Source organism: Crocuta crocuta, unplaced genomic scaffold (genome assembly GCF_008692635.1).
Source record: "Crocuta crocuta isolate KB4526 unplaced genomic scaffold, BGI_CrCroc_1.0 scaffold3, whole genome shotgun sequence".
Taxonomy (NCBI): domain Eukaryota; kingdom Metazoa; phylum Chordata; class Mammalia; order Carnivora; family Hyaenidae; genus Crocuta; species Crocuta crocuta.
This window is the reverse complement of record NW_027529934.1, coordinates 11,447,783-11,474,850: the sequence shown is the minus strand read 5'-3', so window position 1 is coordinate 11,474,850 and position 27,068 is coordinate 11,447,783. Positions and strand designations below refer to the sequence as shown.

General features: G+C 38.4%; 1 protein-coding gene across 1 annotated transcript in view; it reads right to left on the bottom strand.

Moving 5' to 3' along the window:
- The window catches only part of HMCN1 (hemicentin 1), a 442,670-nt gene that overhangs the window by 14,562 nt on the left and 401,040 nt on the right, over positions 1 to 27,068 (bottom strand). The window contains exons 92-103 of the mRNA XM_077763274.1: positions 26,112 to 26,282; positions 25,770 to 25,940; positions 22,384 to 22,533; positions 21,978 to 22,115; positions 16,890 to 17,011; positions 15,960 to 16,197; positions 9,663 to 9,725; positions 8,215 to 8,334; positions 6,541 to 6,675; positions 3,442 to 3,555; positions 2,818 to 2,943; positions 504 to 632 (exon numbers count right to left, since the gene is read on the bottom strand). Of these exons, the coding sequence (XP_077619400.1) occupies positions 504 to 632; positions 2,818 to 2,943; positions 3,442 to 3,555; positions 6,541 to 6,675; positions 8,215 to 8,334; positions 9,663 to 9,725; positions 15,960 to 16,197; positions 16,890 to 17,011; positions 21,978 to 22,115; positions 22,384 to 22,533; positions 25,770 to 25,940; positions 26,112 to 26,282 (1,677 nt within the window). The remainder of the gene's footprint in view (positions 1 to 503; positions 633 to 2,817; positions 2,944 to 3,441; positions 3,556 to 6,540; positions 6,676 to 8,214; positions 8,335 to 9,662; positions 9,726 to 15,959; positions 16,198 to 16,889; positions 17,012 to 21,977; positions 22,116 to 22,383; positions 22,534 to 25,769; positions 25,941 to 26,111; positions 26,283 to 27,068) is intronic.

The following is a 27,068-nucleotide window of genomic DNA, read 5'->3' as shown; positions in this document are numbered from 1 at the left end:
CTGAGATTCTAAGCACAGAAAATGGCACATAGTAGGCACTAAATATCTGCTAAAGTAATAGTCATCAACTCACTCATACTGCAGATTCACATTTTAACTCCTCATGCCTAATCCTTCATAATGCAATCGAGTATGCTTCATATTCAAATAGAACGTATCTGTGCAAACATTTACATCATGTGCATAGAGAGATAATCAATGAAACCATCTTCATGATGAAGTTGCTACCATAACTACATAGGAACCTCACTCTGATATGTGTTGTGTATAGTAAGCACCTTGTAAATGGCTATTATTATCACTTTAAATGTCAGTGTAAATTACACTCAGTATGAATCTTTAAGAAGTAATTAAAAATGTTATTGATTACTTAAACCAACTTCCAAATTTTCTAATTGTCCCAAGAAAGCATTTGAGAGTAGAGCGTGGTCCTGATCCAGTTGGTAAGGCTAAGTAATTACGTTAGTAGCTTTACTACTCAGTAAGAGTTCCTGTTAACTTACCCATACAGGGTCTTCCAACTCCTTGAGACCAGAAACCTCTGGGACATACACAGCGATAGCTGCCTCTTGTATTCTCACATATCTGGTTATATCTGCACTGATGGGTCCCATCTTTACATTCATCAATATCTACAGACACAAGGCAATAAAAAGTCATAATACTTCCTCTTTCAAAACCTAAAGTCATCATATTTAAAATGAACATCCTTTAAAACTGTCAAAGGTTGTATTTCTCACCATGCAGCTGAGACCTGGGTTCAAGTTCTAGCTCTGCCCCTTATTAACTTGTTCCTTTTCCTTCTCTTGTGCCCTACTATGACAAGGGTTTTGTTCTCAGCTTTTTAGCCCTTTTCTCTCTACTCTCTCTAATTTATACTAGCGACTCTGGTAAGCTCATTGATGTAGACTTACAGCAGTAGTACTGCGTTGTTTCTTATCTACAGCCCCACGTTTCTAGCTGCTGGCTGGTTCTCTCCATGTCCATCCTTTACCCGTCCTTCAAACTGCACACATCTTCAGTGTCTTATCATTACTCTCTTCTTTGTAACAGCATTCTTTTTTCCTCAGTCAACCAGACTAATCTATAACTTAGTTTCTAAGATTGGGTAATTCTACTTCCTTCAATCAACCCTTTAAATCCCCATTTCCATTTCCACTTAGCTATATTTTTGCTGTACCTTCTTTTTTTAAGTTTATTAATTTATTTTGAGAGAGATAGAGACAGCATGAGTCAGGGAGGGGCAGAGAGAGAAGGAGACAGAGAATCCCAAGCAGGCTCTGTGCTGCCAGTGCAGAGCCTGATGAGCTCAAACCCACGAAACCGTGAGATCATGACCTGAGCTGAAATCAAGAGCCTGACGTTTATTGGCTGAGCCACCCAGGTGCCCCTTTGCGGTAGCTTCTTAAACAATCTTTTGATCTTTCAGCTCAGCTCGTCTCCAGTTATTCTTATACATAATTAGAGTCAATACTCTTTTTTTAAATTAATTTTTAAAATGTTTATTTATTTTTGAGTGTGAGCTGGGGAAGGGCAAATAGAGAGGGAGGCACAGAATCCAAAGCAGGCTCTCTCTGAGCTGTCAGCACAGAGCCCAACGCAGGGTTTGAACTCATGAACAGTGAGATCATGACCTGAGCCAAGTCAGACGCTTAACCGACTAAGCCACCCAGACACCCTTAAAGTCTTACTTTTAAAATGAGAAACTTGTACTCAGATTTCTTTGCAATCTTAAGACTCGTTCATGGTCATATAGGAAGGAAGGAGGATTTTCAACCTGTTTTCTTTAAGTCCAGCTCTCTCCCCCTCATATGGGACTTTGTTTTTTGCATGACGTCCACCTATTACCATTCCATTCAAGGCTATCTTTAAAAGTGATCATTTCCATGATATCTCTTATTAGATATGATCAGTTTTTTAAATACTCTTCCACAATTTTATTTGTACCTCTTTTATGGCATTTCATTCTCTCTTGTAGTATTTTTTTTCTTTTGGTGAGGAAAGTGGAATTAGTCACTCCATTCCAGTAGACAGTAACAACTTGAGAGCAGGAACAAACTCTGTTTCATTTTTGTAAGTGGTGCAGCTTATAGTTCTACGAACTAAGGCAGACTGGCACGCACAGAAAGAACAGACAATATAACTGATTTTGTTGTCTAGTCAGTGACTTGACACTGAAATGATATTTAGTTCTAAAATAAAATATTTTGGACTTTTAATAGATCTGTAAAAGGTTTTCTTAACCACCTGTGAAACTCCAAACATATATACTAAATTTCACAGTGGACATATGAGATAATATCAATTTATGTGGATATTAAACTGAGTAAGCCAAATGTGTAATTGACGGGAATTGAAAATGGTAATAAGTTTCAATGGTGAACTTCCATTTCTTGGTATAGTTATGAGCCAGGGACCTCAGAGCTCAACTATACTAGAAGTTGGGAGTAAAAAAATCTGTGAGAAAAGAAAGATTTCCTTGTTAGATTAAATTTACTTTAATCCGTAGTGGTTTTTTTTTTTTTAATGTTTATTTATATTGAGAGAGAGTGTGAGCATGAGCAGGGGAGGGGCAGAGAGAGAGGGAGAGAGGGGATCCCAAGCAGGCTCTGTGCTGTCAGCACAGAAGCTAACAACATAGGGCTTGAACTCACAAATTGGGAGATCATGACCTGAGCCTATACTAAAAGTCAGACACTTAACTTACTGAGCCACCCAGGTGCCCTTACTTTAATCATTAGTTTTAAAAAAATGGATGCCTTACTTGGCTGGTCAGTGGCAAATAGATTTCAGTCATTTTAGCAGCCATATACTCACCAATGCATGTTCCATTTTCTGCCTTGGTCATTCCGTTTGGACAAAGATCAATGCACTTATAGCCCCCACGGGTGTTCTTACAGTGTTGATCTGGTCTGCATACATTTTGTCTACATTCATTCACATCTTGATAAAAGAACAAAGGTAATGAAGACCGAGAAATTTCTTTTCCACAGAAATCATACCTTTGGATTTTAAGGCTAAAGATGTTGATTACATAATCATCGCGTAAGGTTAACGTGTTGAAATCCATCAAGGAGAGTAACACTAATTTAAAACAGAATGATTTAAAAAATTAATTCACATAGCTAGTAGCCATATCAATGACCTCCTCCTTTAGAAGAACAAATAGATGCCCTTATGTCTATACCATATATATTATGCTTCTGTGAAAAAAATTAGTAAATACAATAGGGAACTGTTAAAAAAATGGTTATGTAACTAGAAAATGAAACCTGTAAAGAATAGCATTTGCTTCCATTTTGTTTTTGCGTGGGTTACATACCTGACGGATGGAGGTATCTTATGTATGAATCCAGCTCCAGGCAGAGCATAGGGATTAGATCAAATACCTTTAGAAACTACAAAGATGTCATTGCTTTGAATTTAAAGTCCTTTTCTTACCTATGCATTTTCTGCCTTTGAGCTGATACCCAGGTTCACACCCACAGTGAAAACTTCCTATGGCATTGAAACAGCGGTGGTGACAGGGGCTGGATTCTTGACATTCATTAATATCTGTTAAGGAAAACAAAACTTTCATTATATGCTATTAGGAAACTTGAGTTAATTTATTTCAAATGTTTAACATTTTAATGATATCATTATCATGTTTAAGATCTTGCCTGAAATGAATCCAATACAATTGCTCTCATATTATCTGCTAGATAATTGACAGGATTAACTGTGGAGACATATCTCTCAATTCTCCTCAAAGGTAGACATTTGATAGTGACTCCAAACTACGTGGATGCAACACTCCCCTACTTTAACTATTTTACCAGATGGGTCCCATTTCTGTTTCTAGGAAGTTTCAACCCTGGATGTTGCTGACAGACTAGAATACTGAAGACGGGAAAAATAAAACCAAAGTCTTCTGTAGTATCTTTTGCAATTGGCCTGCCTTCCCCATTTTCGCTGCTATTAGCCCGATGCAGGCCTTTACCACTGAATGCAGCAACTTTGGCATTTGTCCTTGTCCACAGTCACTGCCAAATTAATCTTCTCAAATGCCATCTGGGGCATAGGATAAAAAACAAGTGAAGGCACAAATCCCCAAATTTATGTGCATTTGCCTGTTTTATGTACCCTCTCCCCTCTCCTTCCTTCTAGTCCCAGAAGAAGAGAGACCTCTTCTCCCATGTAAGAAAAGTTTCTCTGCTTGAGTGTTTGAGCTCTGAGGCCATCTCCTCCTTTTCATCAAGAAGAGGATAGTGGTCTATCCATCATTCCCTCCACGTGTGCATTTTTAAAGTTCTTCTTCCTTACTGTCACCTTCCCCATAACCTATGGACATAAACCAGTCTTTCCTACCATAATCCCTCTTTCAGGTATGTACACATCTCAATTCCTTCTGCTTCTCTATTGTTCTTTCCCACACCCTTCAAAGGAACAATCACCACACTTTAGGCTCTTCATATCCCCACCTTACATTCCCAAACTCAAGATTGCCTATGTCTTATTTTGTACTTGTCTTCTATTTGAAGTCTTTTATTTATATTTTTTATTTTGAAAAAAATTTTAAAGTTTTTGCTTAAATTTCAGTTAGTTAACATATTGTGTAATATTAGTTTTAGGTGTATGAACTTTTAATCTTTCAAAATCTGCATTTTAATATAAATGCACAAAGGTGAACATATACTTTAAAAATACTCTTAGTGCAAACCATGAGAGACTCTTGAATGCTGACAAAAACTGAGGACTGATGGATGTGGGGGGAAGGGGGATGGGCATGGAGGAGGACACTTGCGGGGATGAGCACTGAGTGTTATGTGGAAACTAATTTGACAATAAACTATTAAAAAAAAAATACTCTTAGTGTAGTTTTTTTCTTCCATTTTTGCTTGGCTTCCTTTATCCTTTTTTACCTTCCTTGCCCACTGAATTAACAATCTAGTATAAAAACATATCTCTTATATGTACACAAACATCTCTGTCTAAATATATAAATCCATTTCTGTTGTCAGTGGTTATTGCTTCTTTTCTACACAAATTATGTGTAGTCTCCTATATCTTGGTGTCCTCACTGGACAATACCACATGGAAATTTCCTCTAAGCCAAACAGCTGAGCTGCATTCCACTCTATAATGGCCGAACAATGGTTCCTGGTATGGATGTACCATAATTCATTCACTCTTTCTACTGTTGTTAGGCATGCAGTTTTGTGTCTGCTATTTCTGCCTCTACAAAAACACCCTGAGAGCAGCTGTATTCATAATTGTTAAAACCTGCAAACACCAGGATGTCCTTCAGTAGCTGAATGGATAANTTACCTTCCTTGCCCACTGAATTAACAATCTAGTATAAAAACATATCTCTTATATGTACACAAACATCTCTGTCTAAATATATAAATCCATTTCTTTTGTCAGTGGTTATTGCTTCTTTTCTACACAAATTATGTGTAGTCTCCTATATCTTGGTGTCCTCACTGGACAATACCACATGGAAATTTCCTCTAAGCCAAACAGCTGAGCTGCATTCCACTCTATAATGGCCGAACAATGGTTCCTGGTATGGATGTACCATAATTCATTCACTCTTTCTACTGTTGTTAGGCATGCAGTTTTGTGTCTGCTATTTCTGCCTCTACAAAAACACCCTGAGAGCAGCTGTATTCATAATTGTTAAAACCTGCAAACACCAGGATGTCCTTCAGTAACTGAATGGATAAACTATAGTACATTAATAAAATGGAATATTATTCAACACTAAAAAGAAAAGAGCTATCAGCCCATGAAAAGACATAAAGGAAATTAAAATGCATATTATTAAGTGAAAAAGGCCAATCTGGAAAGGCTATATGCTGTATGATTCCAACCATATGATATTCTGGAAAACGTAATACTATGGAGACAATAAGAAGTCAGTGGTTGCCAGAGGCTCGGGGGAAAGGGAGGGAAGAATAGGCAAAGCAGAGAGGATTTTTAGGGTAGGCAAACTATTCCTTATGATACTATGATACAGGATACCTGTTATTATTTGTCAAAATTCATACAATGTACAACACCAAGAGTGAATCCTAATGTAAATAATGAACTTTGGGTGATAATATGTTGATGTGGGTTCACCCTTGGTAAAAATTTTGCCCCTCTAGGGGAGGATGTTGATAGTGGGGGATGCTATGCGTGAGTTGGCGTGGGGAGTATATGAGAAATCTCTTTACCTTGCACTCCATTTTGCTCTAAACCTAAAACTTCTCTAAAAAATAAAGTCTATTTAAAAAATCCTACAATAATATCTCAGCCTTACATGATGGAAAGTTTCATGAAACAGAGCCTCTTAGGTCATGCTATATAATCTCTTCTCTCAAATATAATCAGAAAACGTTATTATTCAAAAGCATTGTGCTACAAATTATTTAAAATAGCCGTGGAATATTACATCTAAAATCTTATCAAGAAAGTGAGATCTATAAGACAGTTTACTTTAAATGATTCAAAAGGCAGAGGGTCTTAATTCTTAGTATAATGAAGATTAAGCAAGGGACTCCATTTTTATACCTTGGCAACTCAGCCCATCAGAAGTTCTTCGAAAGCCAATTCCACAACGGACCACACAGCGATAGGAACCAATGGTATTGTCACAGTCCTGACCAGCGTGGCAGGCGTGTCCACCTAAAGCACACTCGTCAATATCTGCAATGAAGTAAGTCATTCAACTGAGCTGAAGAAAACCAACCAAAGAACCTGCTATAAAATGGGGTTAAGAAAAGCCATAATTCTATACCATGGAATACTACATGGCAATGAGAAACAATGAAATCTGGCCATGTGTAGCAACATGGATGGACCTTGAGGGTGTTACGCTGAGCGAAATAAGTCAGGCAGAGAAGGACAAATATCATATGTTTGCACGTATAGGAGGATTAGGAGGAGCTTGACGGAGGAACAAGGGGGAGAAGAAGGGCGGAAATGGTGGGGGAAAGGGAGAGAGGCAAACCATGAGAGACTCTTGAATGCTGACAAAAACTGAGGACTGATGGATGTGGGGGGGAGGGGGGATGGGCATGGAGGAGGACACTTGTGGGGATGAGCACTGAGTGTTATGTGGAAACTAATTTGACAATAAACTATTAAAAAAAAAAAAAGAAAAGCCATAATTGATACTTGAAAATATATAAGGGCAAGAATGCTGAATATTTGGTTGAGTCATTTCAGGTGGATTAAATTGACAATGAGCTCATAGGAGCTTAGTGTGATATCTTTGCAGATAATGTATGGGTCTCACCCATACATTAGACCACTGATAAAGTAGGTGGCTTTAAAAAGATTACTTCTTTCTGACATTTCAGGTTTCTCATTTATAAAATGAGGATAATATCTGTGTCTCCCGCGTTGCTTTGAAAATTAAAGGAAATAAGGTATACAAGGTGTTCAACCATATTGGACATTCTATAAGAGTTATTTTTATCCCATCCCATACCCTTTCTCTCTGTATCTTTTGCATTTAGAAGGGTATCTCCTTGGACATAAATGGAGTACTCCTTTTCTCTTTTCATCATTTAAAAATTTATTTATAAATCAACTTCTTTCACAATTCTAACTTGGAAGTATATTAGAGTCTGAAAGAAAAATGTTTTTTGGGGTGAGGGGCTGGGCAAATGGGTGAAGGGGAGTGGGAGATACAGGCTTTCAGGTATGGTGTAAGTTATGGGACTAAAAGGCACAGCATGAGGAAAACACAATGACACTGTCATAAGGATGCATTGGGACAGATGCTACCTATACTTATGAATATAGCACAGTGTATAAACTTGTCAAATCCCTAAGTTATAGACTTGAAGATGATGTAACACTGTGGGTCAATGATACTCAAAAATAAAGGGTTTTTTTCTTTCAGTATTCCTAATGTGCTACCAGGATTGTGCAATTTCCTTAAATTCTTTATATAGCTTCTTTATTTCTTAGTCTCAGCATTGTAAAATGAGTACCCCACAGGGGTGTGGGGATTGAGGGAGTCACTGCCAGCATCCCTGCCTGTATGGTGCCCCACATGAAGGCAGTGTGTGAGCAGTATTCTGTCTGTTCTCTCTCAACCTGAGAAAAGATCTTCTCTATTATCAACGTGGTGGACGAAAGAGTAGGAAAGAACACTGGCCTACCACACTTTTCCTAGGTCAGAGCTCTCCGTGACCATTGCTTGGCCGTATCTATTCGACTTAGCTTTGTGAATACCTTGACAAGTCCTTCCATCTGCAGCTATGGTGAGGCCTTTTGAGCAGGAGCAATAATAGGTTCCCATGGTGTTGTGGCAGATATGGGAGCAGGGATTCCCCGCTGCACATTCATCTTCATCTGAAACAAGAAACAAAAAAAGGTCTAATTAGTATGCAAACCCCGTACTTACTAGAAGTTATTAAAGTCCATGAAGATAGTAGTTTATAAAACACTTGCTTACGGAGCACAGCAAATTGAATCAAATGTAACAGAAAATGCTCTAAGTGTTGCAAAGCAGAAACACAAAATGAAAAATTAGTTTTGGGCCTCCAAATTATCTTTGATAGTGAATAGATGTTTAGATTAATTCGAAAACAACAGGGATGACAGCTAAGATATAATGACCATTTCCTGGGATCTAAATGCTCTTTTATCTACCTTAACTCATTCCTCACAACATGCCTAGGAGACAGATGTGTTTATTACTATCCTCATTTTGCAGAATAAAATTGAGGAACAAAGAGGTTAAGTAAATTGCCTTTGCAATCGGCAGAGCTAAAATGTGAACCTGGACAGTGCAGTTTCTAAAGACCACTTTTCTACCACTGTACTACATTATATTGCCTACCAGTGAAAAAAAGGCACTGCACAGTGCAAACTTGAGCTCCTCCAGCCGTTTATTTTGCTGTGTAGTTATCTGTGACTCTAACAGATATGCTATGAGGCCGGCTTAGTCATTAGTCCCTGGCCCACAGTCCTGCCCTTATCCTCTGAGCAATTCTAGGACTAGGTGACTGAGAGGGGATTATTATTATGTTTCACATCCATGGCCATCAAATGACCAGAGTCCAGTGTTTTGTCCCTGTGCTCACTTCACCTTTGTACTTGGTCATGATCTCTGACACACTTGACCGTGGCCAAATTGAAAGAGTACAGGGTTTGCAGCTGCCTTAATTCCAATCTAGCTCTGACACTTGATAGCTGAGTGATCTTAGGCACCCCACTTCTTTCCTTCTCAATTTTCTCACTCGTGAAATGGAACACTTATAAGACTGCTGTGATAATTAAATATCTAGCAAAATGGCAATAAATGTCCATTAAACAGATTCCATTAAGATTTTTGATAAAAATAAAAATTCATTATTCCTGTTCTTACCAGCGCAAAAGGGTCCAGCTGAGTCTAAGGCAAACCCAGATGGGCACTGATTACTGCGATCTCCTACCACAGAGAGGAAAGCAAAATTAACTGGCTTGTTAGAATGTCAGCACCTTGTTTCTTTCCAGGACAATCTTCCCAAGGAAGATATGCCAAAGACGGAACACATTTTGCAACAAATGCAATAGGTGAAAACAGCAGGAATGGAAAACTCTTCCTGTACCCAACCNCAAAATGGCAATAAATGTCCATTAAACAGATTCCATTAAGATTTTTGATAAAAATAAAAATTCATTATTCCTGTTCTTACCAGCGCAAAAGGGTCCAGCTGAGTCTAAGGCAAACCCAGATGGGCACTGATTACTGCGATCTCCTACCACAGAGAGGAAAGCAAAATTAACTGGCTTGTTAGAATGTCAGCACCTTGTTTCTTTCCAGGACGACAATCTTCCCAAGGAAGATATGCCAAAGACGGAACACATTTTGCGACAAATGCAATAGGTGAAAACAAGCAGGAATGGAAAACTCTTCCTGTACCCAACTGAGAACTAAATGAATCATAGTGCAGAGATGATTGGCAAGCAGCCATTGGAAATAGATTTTCTGTTTAAGTTATTTACATTAATCAAAAGAAAATTAAATCAAACCATTCTGTGATCATAGAAAGCATCCAGAATCAATGTGTACACCAGGTATAGCCATAGACAAAGTCCTACTCTTCTAGCCATTACTTACTCTGCCTGTTCTAGAAGTAGGAACACTATTTTTCAAGCCACTTAAAAATGACTTATGGCAGTGACAATGAGAAACTCAAATGAAGAATCCCTCTCCTTTCGTGGATCTCCTCCATTTGCAATGTAAAGCATCTGGGTCACCGTTTCCTGTGTGTGACTAAGTATTTCCCATGTAGTCAAAGCAAGGGGTAACAGGCACAAGCATATTATCAAGAACAAATAAGCCAGTTAGGGAATCTCTTTCCTTAGAAAGTAACTCTGCCTTCACTGGGTTCAGCAATTTGGGAAAAATTTTTCAAATATTATTGACCTAAAGAAACTTAAAACACCTTTTGAGTTACCAAAGTAATATGTGTGTGTATGCACATGTACACATGTGCACACACAAACTAAAAGACAGTAATTAGTAAGTTTGAAGGAAACTTTATTTAATTCAGTGTATTCAGTTTATGTTCAAGCTCTTGGAAATGATTTTTTATTTTCTTTCAATTCTAAATGCATAACATCGTGCTTGTTCTTATTGTTTTAGGTTCTTGTCATAGAGGGAGTCTAGGCATCAGTTTTCAAATTCATTTTACTTTGGAGAGTTTCTGATAACAATATTGTTTTAGCTTTGCTGAGGACATGAAATTGTTCAGAATTGTTTTATAAATATAAATACGTATAAAGTGGGGCAGACGCTGGGGCAGGTTTTATAATACTGCAATGTGTGGGATAATGATGCAAGACGTTTTGTCCTTTGCCTTGAAAGATTTTCACAGATGTGAGAAAGCTATGTGTAATTATCTAAAGCTAGAACCTATCTTGCACATGTTAAATATTTTTGTGTGATTAAAATGTACAATGAATTTTCCAGGAATGTAACTGTCATATAAATTGATGGTTTGGTTGACTGTATACATTGTTTTATTCAACACATTACCAAGAGTTAATAAACGTTAAAAAAAAAAATCACACTGGAGATCTATATATGGGTTCAGCCATTATGAACACTTCTCTTATCTTCCAGTGTAGTAATGTCTAAAAATTTTCACATTGAAATACATAATATTTTGTTAGAAACAGTATTCCTTTTATTTATTCTTTAAGTTTTTTTTAGTGTTTTATTTTTGAGAGAGAGAGACAGCATGAGCAGGGGAGGGTCAGAGAGAGAGGGAGACACAGAATCTGACAACAGCCTCCAGGCTCTGAGCTAGCTGTCAGCACAGAGCCTAATGCGGGGCTCGAACCCACAAACCTGAGCCGAAGTCAGCTTAACCAACTGAGCCACCCAGGCGCGCCCCTCCTCTTGTTTATTCTTTATGTTATAGTTAAAGTATGCTATTTTGAATTACATTAGTTATGATTTTCCTTTAGACAGAGTGGGGGGCAATACAAAATGTTTGTGTTATTGCAATGTACAGTAATTATAGAAACTTTGAAAAGTATAAAATTCTCTGTAACTTTGTCACTTGAAGCAAACTACTGCTAACATTTTGATGACTTTTCTTCTATAAGTACACGCTACAAAAAGTTAAGATCTTGCATTCTATAGATTAATAACTGTCAAAGCTTATTGATCATACAATATAGCTTATTAAAAATATAGATCCTTGGTCCTGTCTCAGTCAGTCTGGGAATCTGTGTTTTCAGTTAGTATAATGGTTTCCTTATAATCACTGTGGTATGGGCAGCCTAGGTTTAGATAATATTGTATGCTGGTTTTCAATTATTATTAGGCCATACATATTCTCCTTTATTGTCATTACCTAAAACAGTGTATGGTACACAGTAAGCACTCAGCAAGTATTTTGAATAAATGAGCAGAATATTTCTTTAAAATTACTTTAATGGGGCACCTGGGTGGCTTAGTCGGTTAAGCGTCCGACTTTCGCTTAGGTCATGATCTCGCGGTTCGTGGGTTTGAGCCCCGCGTCGGGCTCTGTGCTGACTGCCAGCTCAGAGCCTGGAGCCTGTTTCAGTCTGTGACTCCCTCTCTCTCTGACCCTCCCCTGCTCACGCTGTCTCTCTCTCTCCTAGAAATAAATAAAACAAAAAAAATAAAAAATAAAATTACTTTAATGACTTTTTAAGAATTTATCATACATCTGTACCATCGTTTACAGATTTACCTCTTGCTTCCAGAATATTTATTATTGGCCATTTCTGTGATTTTCTTAGGGCAGATTCCCAGAGTGAGATAACTATAAAGACCTGAATGTTTAAAATGTTACTCGCTCTCAAAAATAATAAACGTTAAAAAAAAGGGGGGGGGCGCCTGGGTGGCTCAGTCAGTTAAGCATTTGACTTTGGTTCAGGTCATGGTCTTAACCATTTGTGAGCTTGAGCCCCATGTCGGGCTCTGTGCTGACAGCTCAAAGCCTGGAGCCTGCTTCAGATTCTGTGTCTCCACCCTCTCTCTGCCCCTCCCTCACTTGCTGTGTCTCAAAAATAATAAACATTAAAATAAATAAATAAATAAAAGGTTACTGATCCGTACTGCTTTTCAGAAACATTACATGAATTAACAACCACTGACGCCAGTGTGTACAAGGGTGTTCATTTCCCTATACTTCTCTGATACTGAGTGGTTATCATACTTTTAAATCTCTGACAGTGATAACTGGAAAATGGTACCTCCTTAGGTTATAGCCTTTAGGTTATATTTCTTTGCTTATTGGGGAGGTTAGACAGTTTTTCACATTCCTTTTGTCATTATTATTTCTTCCTTTGTGAATTTGCTGTTCATAGCTTTTATGTATTTTTTTGTTGGAGTGTTACCTTTTTTAATTGATTTTTTTTTTTTACAATGCTTTAACATTTTTTAACTTTTTAAAGGATGGATTGATTGATTGATTGAAGGAGACAGAGACAGCACAAGTGGGGAAGGGGCAGAGACAGAGGGAGAGAGTATCCCAAGTAGGCTCTGCACTGCCAGTGCAGAACCTGACGTGGGGCTTGAACTCACAAAACTGTGAAATCATGACCTAAGCCAAAACCAAGAGTTGGCCACTTAACTGACTGAGCCACCAGGCACCCTAATTTTATTTATTTAAGCAAGCTCTGTGCCCATGTGAGGCTTAAACTCACGACCCTGAGATCAAGAGTCACATGCTCTACCCACTGAGCCAGCCAGGCACCCTTTCTTACTGAGTTTTAAGAGCCTTGTATAAGATTAATCATAGTGATCTATAATATGCAGTGCAAATATTCTTTCTGGTATATATTTTACCTTCTCAATTTTGTCTTTTTCTCCCATGAAGAAGTGTTTAAAAACTTACTTGCAGTTAAATTGATCTTTCCTTTATTGTTTCAGATGCCTTTTTCTGATGAATTTGTAAAATATAAAATATATTTTATAATTATATTTTAAAAACAAATCCATTTTATTTTAAAGATATAAAAATTTTAAAAAATGTATTGATTTATATTTGTGAGTTGAACAGTAGTTTCCAAATGCTGATGTGCAGACCAGATACATAGGATCATTGAGTGCTATGTTAAAAATACAGATTTCTAGGCCTTACCTTAGACTAGCTAAGCCAAAATCTCTGTGCCTTGAGATCTGAACTTTCATCAAGCTCTCTAAGTAATTCTAACTGCATTTTAATCATAGCTCTTGTCTAGACCCAATATAGAAGAGAAAGGAAGCTTAACTTGCTGGTTAAGCAACCAAGAATGCAAGCTCTCCCCCTGGTGGTCACTTAAAATGAAACTGCAAGTACGCACTTGTAATTCACAGGAACCACAACACATGTGCACAGATATCAGATGTAATTCACAGAATCATAGTAGCTAAGAATAGTAAGGGGTTAGAAATGTCCTATAGTGTGTCTTCTCCTGTTGCAGGATCCAGATCCCCCAACTACAATGTTACAGATACCACAAAGACCTTCAAGTGGGTCAGGATTAGAGAATTTACATGATTGAGCAACAAGTGTACATGACTTTTAAAAATCATTTTAATTCCTCTTGTTCCAGATGGTGTAAATTTATTTTTAACTAAAGCCTGACATCAAGTTGTCTTCTTTTAATTACACTGAGTACTGGAAAAAGTAGAAACAGAGGTTAGACTTGAAAAGTGGGCATTCATTGAGGAAGAGAAACAGAAGTCTTCATTCCAATGGCTCTTTGCTTTTGTCTCTGTGACCTGAACATGCATGACAATAGTAAAATGAGGTGGTGGCGACATGTGGGTGGAGGTGGTGTGGAGCTCCATTGGCTATGAGGCTTCATGAGTCTATGATTATCTTAAAAATATGAACATGTTCTCATAGATTACCATGATCTCAAATTCAGTGACAGTTCTGATAGCTGTTAGTGAAGAAAACAGTCGTGTACACAAGTGATGAAAGCAAGAGTAAATGGCAAAAATGAATTTTTTGTATATCTACTGAGCATGATAAAACAAAATGATGCTACTTAAAATCTACTTAGATCTATTTTAGGAAAGCCAGTACATAGCGAAGGCCAATATGAATTATTTTACGTGTACTCATAGGAGCCTAAAGTTCAAAGTTAAAGCCATTCAAATGCTTAGCGTCCATAATATAACCACATGCAAATCTCTTAGCATCAAAGCTTCATGGAACACGGAATGCTGATTGTTTGGGTGTCTCTTAAGACCAAACAAGGATTTCAGGGTAAAGATACATCAAAGAACTACACAGCATAGGGAGACCACTGAGATCAAGGGTTGTAGAACTATGTTTAGAAAATGAAAAGCAGTTGAAAAATTATAATGTCTGGAAATAGGAAATGATAGTTGGAATCCTCATTATTGCTGCACAATTTTTAAAAGCTGCTTTTAAAATATGGAAACTTTTTTATTAGTTTAGGTTGACATCACTTTAAAAAAAAATTTAATCCCAGTTAGTTAACATATAGTGTAATAATGATTTCAGGAATAGAATTTAGTGATTCATTACTTACATATAACTAACACCCAGTGCTCATCCCAACAAGTGCCCTCCTTCATGCCCATCACCCATTTAGCCAATTCCCCAACCCAACACCCCTCCCCCCACCCCTAGCAACCCTCAGTTTGTTCTGTGTATTTAAAATTCTCTTATGGTTTGTCTCCCTGTTTTTATCTTATTTTTGCTTCCCTTCTCCTATGTTCATCTGTTTTGTTTCTTAAATTCCATATATAAGTGAGATATGATATTTGTCTTTTTCTGACTGACTTATTTCGCTTAGCATAATATACTCTAGCTCAGTCCACGTTGTTGCATATGGCAAGATTTCATACTTTTAATTTGCTGAGTAATATTTCATTGTATATATATAGATATATATATACACCACATCTTCATCCATTCATCAGTCGATGGATATTTGGGCTCTTTCCGTACTTTGGCTATGGTAGGTTGACATATAGCTATACATTATGTCTCAGGAATTTAAAAAAAATTCTTGACAAATACAAGAGTCAGCACAAGAACAGTGGGCTTGAACACTCAGAAAGCCTTGTTCTGATAGAGGATATATTTTTCAACCTTTCTGCAGATCTAGAATAGAGCAATAACTCCACCATGTTATATGGAGAAGTATATTAGTAATCCAAGTTAGAAGTCCAGTGGGATTGGCTTTAATAGGGCCTTACTGACCACAAAACATAGATGACATACATGAAAATCTCATATCATTAGGTTTGGTCTGTGCCCTAATATCTTTATTGTGAATGGCATCGATGCAATTCTTTTACCCTTTTTTTAGTTAGCAAATACTTTTTACCTAAGATTTTTAAAAACTAATCTCTGTACCCAACACGGGGCTCAAACTCACAACCCTAAGATCAAGAGCCACATACTCTACCTACTGAGCCAGCCAGACACCTTCCTTTTATTCTTGTAGAAAGGACTGGATGGAAAAATGATCTTTAACCAAGGTACCTTTGGAAATTGAAGCATGGATTTTAAAACCCAGTGTCTCTTCTAACTGGTTGTAGTCAGATTCCACAGAGGAAGCGTGAAGTGTTTCTACCAAGAAAGGCATTCTTCCCTGTGCCTCATCATAGGAAACAGTGTGGTTCCATGTATACGGCACACTGATGCCATCGATGGTGAACAGCCGGGTTGAGTAGGCATACAGCTGCCCAGGACCTGTCTGGATGTAGTCCTCTGTGTAATCCTAAGGAAGACAGTATAGATTTGATGATCAGCATGGCCTATCAGACTTTTTTTCCTTGAGCATATTATAAGATGCACATTTAGAAAAATAAAGGCTAAGGGGCTAAAAATACAGCTCTTTAAACAGCTTGAACAGCATGATTTGAGCTGCACAGGTCAATTTATATGATCTTTTAAAAATAAATACAGTACAGTACTATAAGTGCATTTTCTCCTCGAGATTTTCTTCATAATGTTTTCTGTTCTCTAGCTTAATTTATTGTAAGAATACAGTATATAATACATATACAAACTATGTATAATTGACTGGTTATGATATGAGTGAGGCTTCCAGTCAACAGTAGGCTCTTAGCAGTCAAGTTTTTAGAGTTGAAAGTCATATGTGACTTTTGACTGGCCAGGGGAGTTGGCACCCTGTACCCCCATGTTGTTCAAGGGCCAACTATAGCTCTAAGTAAAATTCTACTTGTACAGTCTGTTCAGGACACCAGTAAGAGTGGGTAAAGACTTATTCCTAAAGATTTTTATACAAAGACAAACTAGCCATTTCTAACCTTAGTGGTTTAGATATTTATTCTCTAGAACAAACAAGGGAAACTACACAAGGTCTCCATGGTTTTTCTATGGATATTTGATTCCTACTCTTACCATTACTCCAATAAACAGTGAAGGGATGTTATACTGACATTTTACCTTTACAGTGACTTCAGCAGGTGACTGAAGCTGCAGGACATAACCGCTTACAAAAATATCTAGGAGCAAAGCACCATCAGAATCCAAACCCCGGGCAATATGAGTCATCCGCAAGATTTCTCCTGGGAATTACAATTCATTCATTTTAACAGCAAAAAAATACATGGTTCGCGTAAGCGCAGAGCAGATTTACCGTGTCAGTTCTGCTATGTTATTTTAGTTCAAACTTCAATAAACATAGGCAATAAAGGATTAAGTTAGCACTCAGTCCTCTAATTAAACAGTCAGGCTTATTGAATGGTATGTTCTAAAATTTCTTTTTCTGTGGCAAAAATGTAGTGTATGATCATGCAAAGGATTCCATGCTTTAAACTCACAAGCAGTAGCAAGGCAATTCTATAAAATTGGATGGTCTAAGAGACGGACAGACAGCTTCACCAGGTATACTGGCTATAACCGCAAGTCTGGTCATAGGGCTTTGTTCTTTCTGAAGCTTCAAGAAGCAGCAAAGGGGCATCTTAGTAAGTAGATGGCCATGAAAAGACCCACATGTCTTCTGGCCTGAATAAAGCCCCTTCCTTGTCCTTTCTTCCTTAAAAGCACTGCCATTGAGGATGTTCACCTTTGAAAGACTTGTAAGGGGAGGGGCAAGATGGTGGAGAAGTAGGAAACTCCGTACCTGCACTCACGCCCATGCATCACACGGAAAAGATCTGAAGCAATAGGAAACCGTACCAAACCCAAGAGATTGGGAGAAAAAGGATGCAGATTCCACTAAGAAAGCCTTCTAACGTGAGTGCGAACTGGGGAAGATAAAATCGGGCCTGGATTGGAGACTGGAGAGACGGGCCACCCCCCTCTGTGGGGAGTGAGAGGGGAAAAAGAGAGTCTGAAACAGAAAAACCTCTGCTCGGGGGAAGAACCTCCGGGGACTTCAATACTCTACTTACAGCAATGGATAGGTCAGCCAGACAGAAAATCACTAAAGAAATAATGGACTTGAAAGACACTTTGGACCAGATGGATCTGACAGATATATTTAGAACTCTACATCCTGAGGCCATGGAATTTACTTTCTTCTCAAGTGCGCATGGCACATTCTCCAAGATAGATCACATACTGGGACATAAAGCAGCCCTCAATAAATTCAAAAGAATACAGATCATACCATGCACACTGTCAGATCACAATGCTTTGAAACTTGAAATCAATTACAGGAAGAAGTCTGGAAAACCTCCAAAAACATGGAGGTTAAAGAACACCCTTCTAAAGAATGAATGGGCCAATCAGGCAATTAGAGAGGAAATTAAAAAATATATGGAAACAAATGAAAATGAAAACACAACAATTCAAAATCTATGGGATGCGGCAAAGGCAGTGCTAAGAGGAAAGTACATTGCTCTCCAGGCCTATTTCAAGAGATTAGAAAAAGCGCAAGTGCAAAATCTAACAGCTCACCTAAAGGAACTAGAGGCAGAGCAACAAGAACGCCCTAAACCCAGTAGAAGAAGAGAAATAGTAAAAATTAGAGCAGAAATAAACAACATAGAGACCAAAGAAACAATTGAACAGATCAATGAAACCAAGAGTTGGTTTTTTGAAAAAGTAAACAAAATTGACAAACCTCTAGCCAGGCTAATCAAAAAGAAAAGAGAGAGCACCCAAATAGACAAAATTATGAATGAAAATGGACTTATTACAACCAACCCCTCAGAAATACAAGCAATTATCAGGGAATACTATGAAAAATTATATGCCAACAAATTGGACAACTTAGAAGAAATGGACAAATTCTTAAACACACACTCACTACCAAAATTCACACGGGAAGAAATAGAAAACCTGAACAGACCCATAACGAGTGAAGAAATCGAATCAGTGATCAAAAATCTCCCAACAAATAAGAGCCCTGGACCTGATGGTTTCCCTGGGGAATTCTACCAGACATTTAAAACAGAATTAATCCCAATTCTTCTCAAGCTATTCCAAAAAATAGAAATCGAAGGAAAACTCCCGGACTCATTTTATGAAGCCAGCATCACTCTGATTCCCAAGCCAGACAGAGATCCAGCAAAAAAAGAGAACTACAGGCCAATATCCTTGATGAATACGGATGCAAAAATCCTCAACAAGATCCTTGCAAATCGAATCCAGCAGCATATCAAAAGAATCATCCACCAAGATCAAGTGGGATTCATTCCTGGGTTACAGGGCTGGTTCAACATTCGCAAAACAATCAATGTGATACATCATATCAATAAAAGAAAAGATAAAAATCATATGATCCTGTCAATAGATGCAGAAAAAGCATTTGACAAAATACAGCATCCCTTCTTAATAAAGACTCTAGAGAAAGTTGGGATAGAAGGAACCTACTTAAACATCATCAAAGCCATCTATGAGAAGCCTTCAGCTAACATCATCCTCAACGGGGAAAAACTGAGAGCCTTCCCCCTGAGATCTGGAACACGACAGGGATGTCCACTCTCACCACTGTTGTTTAACATAGTGCTGGAAGTCCTAGCATCAGCCATCAGACAACAAAGGGAAATCAAAGGCATCAGAATTGGCAAAGAAGAAGTCAAACTTTCACTCTTCGCAGATGACATGATACTCTACATCGAAAACCCGACAGACTCCACCAGAAGCCTACTAGAACTGATTCAAGAATTCAGCCAAGTTGCAGGGTACAAAATCAACGTACAGAAATCAGTTGCATTTTTATACACCAACAATGAAGCAACAGAAAGAGAAATCAAGAAACTGCTCCCATTCACAATTGCACAAAAAACCATAAAATACCTCGGAATAAACCTAACCAAGGATACAAGAGATCTGTATGATGAAAACTATAGAAAACTTATGAAGGAAATTGAAGAAGACACAAAGAAATGGAAAAACATTCCATGCTCATGGATAGGAAGAATAAATATAGTTAAGATGTCATTACTACCTAAAGCACTCTACACATTCAATGCAATTCCAATCAAAATTGCACCAGCATACTTCTCAAAACTAGAACAAACTATCCAAAAATTTGTATGGAACCACAAAAGACCCCGAATAGCCAAAGTAATACTGAAAAATAAAACCAAAACGGGAGGTATCACCATCCCAGACTTTAGCCTCTACTACAAAGCTGTCATCATCAAGACAGTATGGTATTGGCACAAAAACAGACACATAGACCAATGGAACAGAATTGAGAACTCAGAAGTGGACCCAAAAGTATACAGCCAACTGATCTTTGACAAAGCAGGAAAGAATATCCAATGGAAAAAAGACAGCCTTTTTAACAGATGGTGTTGGGAGAATTGGACAGCAACATGCAGAAGAATGAAACTAGATCATTTTCTCACACCATGCACAAAAATAAACTCAAAATGGATAAAGGACCTGAACGTGAGACAGGAAACTATCAACACCCTAGAGGAGAAAGCAGGAAACAGCCTCCTTGACCTCCACCGCAGCAACTTCTTACTTGACACATCCCCAAAAGCAAGGGAATCAAGAGCAAAAATAAATGATTGGGACCTCATCAAGATTAAAAGCTTCTGCACAGCCAAGGAAACAACCCAGAAAATTAATAGGCAACCAACGGAATGGGAAAAGATAGTTGCAAATGACATATCAGATAAAGGGTTAATATCCAGAATCTATAAGGAACTCACCAAACTACACGCCCGAAAAACAAACAACCCAGTGAAGAAATGGGCAGAAGATATGAACAGACACTTCTCCAAAGAGGACATCCAGATGGCCAACAGACACATGAAACGATGCTCAGCATCCCTCCTCATCAGGGAAATACAAATCAAAACCACACTGAGATACCACCTCACGCCAGTCAGAGTGGCTAAAATGAGCAAATCAGAGAACTCGAGATGCTGGCGAGGATGTGGAGAAACGGGCAGCCTCCTACACTGTTGGTGGGAATGCAAACTGGTACAGCCCCTCTGGAAAACAGTGTGGAGGTTCCTCAAAAACCTAACAATAGAACTCCCCTATGACCCAGCAATAGCACTGCTAGGAATTTACCCAAGGGATATAGAAATGCTGAGGCATAGGAGCACATGTACCCCAATGTTCATAGCAGCACTCTCCACAATAGCTAAAACATGGAAAGAGCCTAAGTGTCCATCAACAGATGAATGGATCAAGAAGATGTGGTTTATCTATACCATGGAATACTACATGGCAATGAGAAACAATGAAATCTGGCCATGTGTAGCAACATGGATGGACCTTGAGGGTGTTATGCTGAGCGAAATAAGTCAGGCAGAGAAGGACAAATATCATATGTTTGCACGTATAAGAGGATTAGGAGGAACTTAATGGAGGACAATGGGGAAGAAGAAGGGGGGAAATAGTGGGGGAAAGGGAGAGAGGCAAACCATGAGAGACTCTTGAATGCTGACAAAAACTGTGGACTGATGGATGTGGAGTGGATGAGGGGATGGGCACGGAGAGGGGCACTTGTGGGGATGAGCACTGGGTGTTATATGGAAACCAACTTGACAATAAACTATTTGTAAAAAAATAAAATAAAATAAAAAAAAGAAAAGACTTGTAATGGAGATCTATAAAAATATATATGTACTTGGAAAGGGCCATCAATAGCTAATATATATTCATTAAGACTAAGGGTAAAGTGAAAAACTCTTAGATTTGCTTATTTTTACTCACATCTTTGATAAAAAGATCCCTATAAGGTATCCTGATTGAATATCAGATTCATAGACAAAAGCCCTTACTTAATAGCAATGACTCATTTTCCTGCTCTGGTTTGGCCTTTAAAACCTCTCTGAAGATTTAAAGAGAAAAGATACAGAAAAGATGAGAAAAAAGCTTTTGGGGTATAAAAAAATCATGATACTGTTTGAAAACATATGGCTTCTTATAGACTTGTGTCAGTAAAAGTTTATGGGGAAATATGAAATTGCTTTTATATCATTTATAAGACTACATCAAAAACTTTATATATTCCCACAGAGAATAATTTTAAACATATTTTTCTTAACCAGCAACTTTTAAGGCAATCCTGTTTTTTATAGTAATAATAAAATATTAAATTCAGGTGGCACTAACCAGTTGCAAATTCCACCTGGGTTTCTCTCTTGAAGACTGCATTGGTGAGGGTGAAGCCATTGACTGCTTCTCCTATCTCCTTTGCTGTTGTCCAATAAATGGGATTTAGAATAGAAACTATCTTTCTCATTGCTGGCCCTAAAGAAAAAAGGATAAATAAGGTGACAGAGAAAAATATTTACAGAGCCAGTTATTCATAAGGAGGAATCCTAAATAATCCTGAATAACAACAAAATAAGTATCTGCATCTCAAGTGTCTTTAAGAGTTTACAATCCAGCTAAGGACTATCATACGATCATTTAGTAGTAGCATCCTCTGGAAATGTTAAGCAGAAATCATAAGATGAAGAATAATACACGAATTTTAAAAAAGAGGCGATTAACTTTTATAAGCAAAGAGACTTACCAAGACTGCGAGGTACATTGGTAATTTTGGCTTGTATTACTCTAGTATCAGAGGTAGGATTATCTGTTACTGTGGCGTTAAGGAAAGCAATTCCAAATTCAACATCATTAATATTTCCAATAACACTTCCTCTGGCTCGCTGGGGCCCACCTATTGGGGAAAGAAAAAACATTCTTGGAGAAGGAAACAATTTCATCAACATTACATGGGAGAAAAGAAGGCTAGTATTCAAAGATGCTACAAATCTTCTCTCAAACATTTAAAATATCATATGACATCTGAATTTAAGAGTGAAATAAATAAGCTTTCAAAATATTCTACTTTCATGTAACACTCATCATCCCACATAAATCTAGGGTCCTTCCAATCTGTGTATATCATGGCACTATTTCACAATCCAAAGTATACAATCAGCACCCAGTCCCAAAGCCAAAATAAAGAATGTTTGTTGATCATAATAAAATAATGATAATAATGAGAGTTTATCGAGCATGTCATGCAGTATACTAAGCACTTCATATGTGTTAACTCTTTTAATCCTGTCAAAAATCCTATAAAGTCATTTTAAACAGTCATAGTTTGCAGACTAGGAAAATAAAGGTCAGAGACATAGTAGTAGAATGAAAATCTGAACACAGATGTGCCTGGCATCAAAACTCATGGTCTTTTATCTAGTGCCTCCTTCGTGAGAACACAGAAGGAAAGGAGGGATCATCTCAAAACAACTCCTGAGCTTTGTTACAGGTCACTGTCAACACAGGTGTGGAGTATCTAACAGGTATTGTTTAGTCTTAGGTTTCAGACAGGAAGCCTACCAAGTTAAAGAAAATAGTTATATTTTCCTATATAGGAAAATATTTAACTTGAGAAAAATTTGAGAAGGGTATTTTACTTTTAACAGTGCTACAAAATTCATACATAGACAATTAGGTTGGAAACAATTATACATTTTTTCCCCAGTCACACATGGTTTAAAAAGCATCTCTACAGTAATTTTATGCCTTCTCCCACTTGTTCAATAATATTATTAGTTACTGACACAGAATAGGTAGTTACTGAATGCTTTGAACTGCATGCTTTGGCTAAAGAAGGAAATACACTGATAAGAAGCTGATAGTGAAATTCATAAATATTCATTATATGATGAGAGAGAAAGGGGGAGAGAGAGAGAGAATCCCAAGCAGGCTCCATATTGTCAGCATAGAGCCCAATGTGGGGCTGATCCCACAAACATGAGATCATGACCTGAGATGAAATTAAGAGTCGGATGCTTAACCAACTGAGCCACCCAGGTACTCCAACTGTATATACTATTTAAAAAAATCTCTAAGTATTTCAGACACCATTATATATTATATACCAGGGAAAAATACAGTTGTATTCTATCTCAGAAAAAAATCAGTAAGTATAGTACTTCACTATTTAAGTTTGTATTACTTTGATTATTCATGAGAGAATACATTTTTTTCACGTTGGTTTAGCCTTCATATTCTGGACTACATTTACTTGTTCATTAAGTGTTGAAGATACAATAATAAGAAAGAAAAAAAAAAGACAGAGGCCTACCTTCATAGACCCTATATCTGAAAGAAGAGGATAGAAATTAATTAGAATTTCACAAATAAATGTAAAATTGAAACATACGAATGTGTAAGTATCTACTGCCTAGGGAAGTCTGAGAAGAAAGTAAAAGCAGGGTGGAGTCTGAGGAAAGTTTAGGTCTTAACTAAGCCAGAGAAGGCAGAACAAGAGCCTTCTGGGTAGAGGAAATACCACGTGTCACTCATTTGAGAGGTGGTGGCTTGCCATATCTCAGAAACCAGAAGGAGCAAAGGACCAAGAGCGATGGGAGAGTGCATGGGAAACCTTGCTGTATGTTGGTGCAGGAAAGCAGATAAGAACACGGTAGGACTTTTTGGTTCTTATCTTTAGTCCTGAGCAGGAGGAAAGAGGGGTGGAAGGCTCACTCATTCACTTAATTCTCTGGGTCATTTAACCTGAGTCGTTTGACCATTTTGACCTTGGCTCTCTATTCTCCAGAGGAGCTTGAGTCCCAGCACCCAACAGACATCCAGTTCTGGGTACCTAATTGGGATCTTCGGAACTCTCTGCCAGAGTCTGTAATCCAAATTGTCTGCTTATTTAGACTTGCTTCTGCTACTGGGCCCTTGTACCCAATACGGGCTACTACCCTTTAGATACTCCTCGACAGTGACCTGTACCAAGGCTCAGGAGCTACAAAATGCCTCAGTTAAAACTAGAACTATCACCATACCTACTGCCAGAGCAGTGGTAATAAGTTGATATGTTGAGAAGACATGTTGAACAACTGACTGATAAACATTTATCCTTTTAGCTTGTCTAGACCCTATAAACCTCCTCTCCTAACTCTTCTTCCTCACTCTGCCAAATGAGCCTTCTTGATTTTCAGAGATATTTTCTTTCTTTTTAAAAATTTATTTGCAAGAGAGAGAGAAGACAGAGAGAGAGAGAGAGAGAGAGAGAGAGAGAGAACACATGTGAGAAGGGGAGGGGCAGAGAGGGAGAGAGAGAATCCACACTCAGTGTGGAGCCCAATGTGGGGCTCAATCCCACGACCTTGGGATCATGACCCAAGTCAATATCAAGAGTTGTACACTCAACTGACTGAGCTACTCAGGTGCCCCAGGACATTTTATTTCTAACCTTCAAGCTTTGGAAAGTTCTGTGGTATCTTAGCGCTTCAACAATGTGAAACTGTTCTTTTGGATCATCTTGTAGACTTTAGAAAGTCTGTCCTCTGAGACAAGCAACCTTAGTATTCACCATTTACTGCAACTCCAGCAAACTCCAAGGTCCATGGGTTCTAGAATTCTGGCTTTGTTCCTTCTGAATTTTTACATCACTTATAGTACCCAGCCATGTTGTATGACTTGGGTTATTGAGCTTCCCTTACTCTTTTACCTAGAACGGAACTTGCCCCTATTTGACTTTCCATATTCATGTTCTACATATTTCCATCCATGAAGGAATAGCCTCCAATTGTGTCTATTAAATATTTAGTTTCTGTCCAACTCTCACTTTTCAGCTTAAAATCTCAGCCTGGCTTTCCCCATTCTTCTAAACTCTTTTGTCCGTTAAGCCTAGGACTACTATTTATGGTTGTGCAGGCCATATCCTTTTACAGGGGGGCCTGCAAAGGGGCAAGCAGAGGCTAAAATCCAGCCACAAGCTTTGGTGCAGACCAACTTGAAGGGGGAAAGTACATTTTTTTTTCTAATTCTCCCTTCCAGAATTGGCACGATTTTGTAATTTATGGCTTAGAGTGATATCGTTTTTTCAATTCACCGAAAGGCTGTAAATGAGCTATAGCAATGGTTCCACCAAAGTCCACCTTAGTTGCTTACCTGGACATGTTTGCATACTGCATCTGGATACCTGTGTAGCATCTCCTGGACAGGGGCGACCACTTTTAGATGGCACTGGATTGTTGCACAGCCGTTTTCGAGTCTTTTCTCCTCCTCCACAAGAGGCAGAGCACTGGCCCCAATTCTGCCAGTTTCCCCAGCTTCCATCCACTGTGAACAAGAATGGAATGGTCAGTTTTAACCAACTGATTTTAAAATCTACACATAGGTTAACCCTACTTATACAACTCTCACTATAAGATCTGAAATGATGGGGCTGCTACAATGGGCACCGAATAAAATGCTTTGCTTATTCTACGTGCCAGGAGTGGAGGGGCTCACCAGGACACATGTCAGTGTTGCATCTCTGGATCTGGGAGTCTGGCCCCCCACAAGCTCTTCCACCGTTGGAGGGATGAGGGTTATCACATGTGCGGTACCGCCGCATCTGCCCTCCATTGCACGTCCGGCTGCATATTCCCCAGCCACTCCAAGGACTCCAGTTACCATGAGCTACAACAGATAACCATTGGAGAGGGGCTAAACAATGACACACATCTCCAAAGTACGGTAAGACTCTCCCCAGGAACGGAAAAGAAACATACAAGTCTATAAATAGACAACTTCCAAAGGCAGATTGTTTCTGTTGTGTTAACTAGAAACTGGTGTACATCCCAGTGACTGTGAAATTGCATTTAATAGATATCTATCAAGTCTTACAGTGTTTCAGGAGCTGAAGGACATGAATGTGACAAGATCTCTGCTCTTGATGAGTCAACACCATACAATCCAGATACAGTGGATTCAGATGCTACTAGGGTCTTAAAATCTAGCTTGGTGACTGAATTATAGCAAAGAGCCAGCTGCTTGCCTCTGTGAAGGTATCATCAACATCAGTACAGTGGGCATGTAGGGCTCCCTTTGTCCTTGCACTCTGCAGCTGGTCCTAGAGAGCAAGTGAAATAGGGACATGGCCCTTATCTATATAAATCAGTTATATCTATGGCATTATACAGACACAATAGCAACTGTACAACATTTTGTTATTCTTTAAAAAAAATTTTTTTTAATGTTTTATTTATTTCTGAGAGAGAGACAGCGTGAGCAGGGGAGGGTCAGAGAGAGAGGGAGATACAGAATCCGAAGCAGGCTCCAGGCTCTGAGCTAGCTGTCAGCACAGAGCCCAATGCGGGGCTCGAACCCACAAACCATGAGATCATGACCTGAGCCGAAGCCGGACGTTTAACCGACTGAGCCACCCAGGCGCCCCAACATTCTGTTATTCTAAACCAAAGTCAG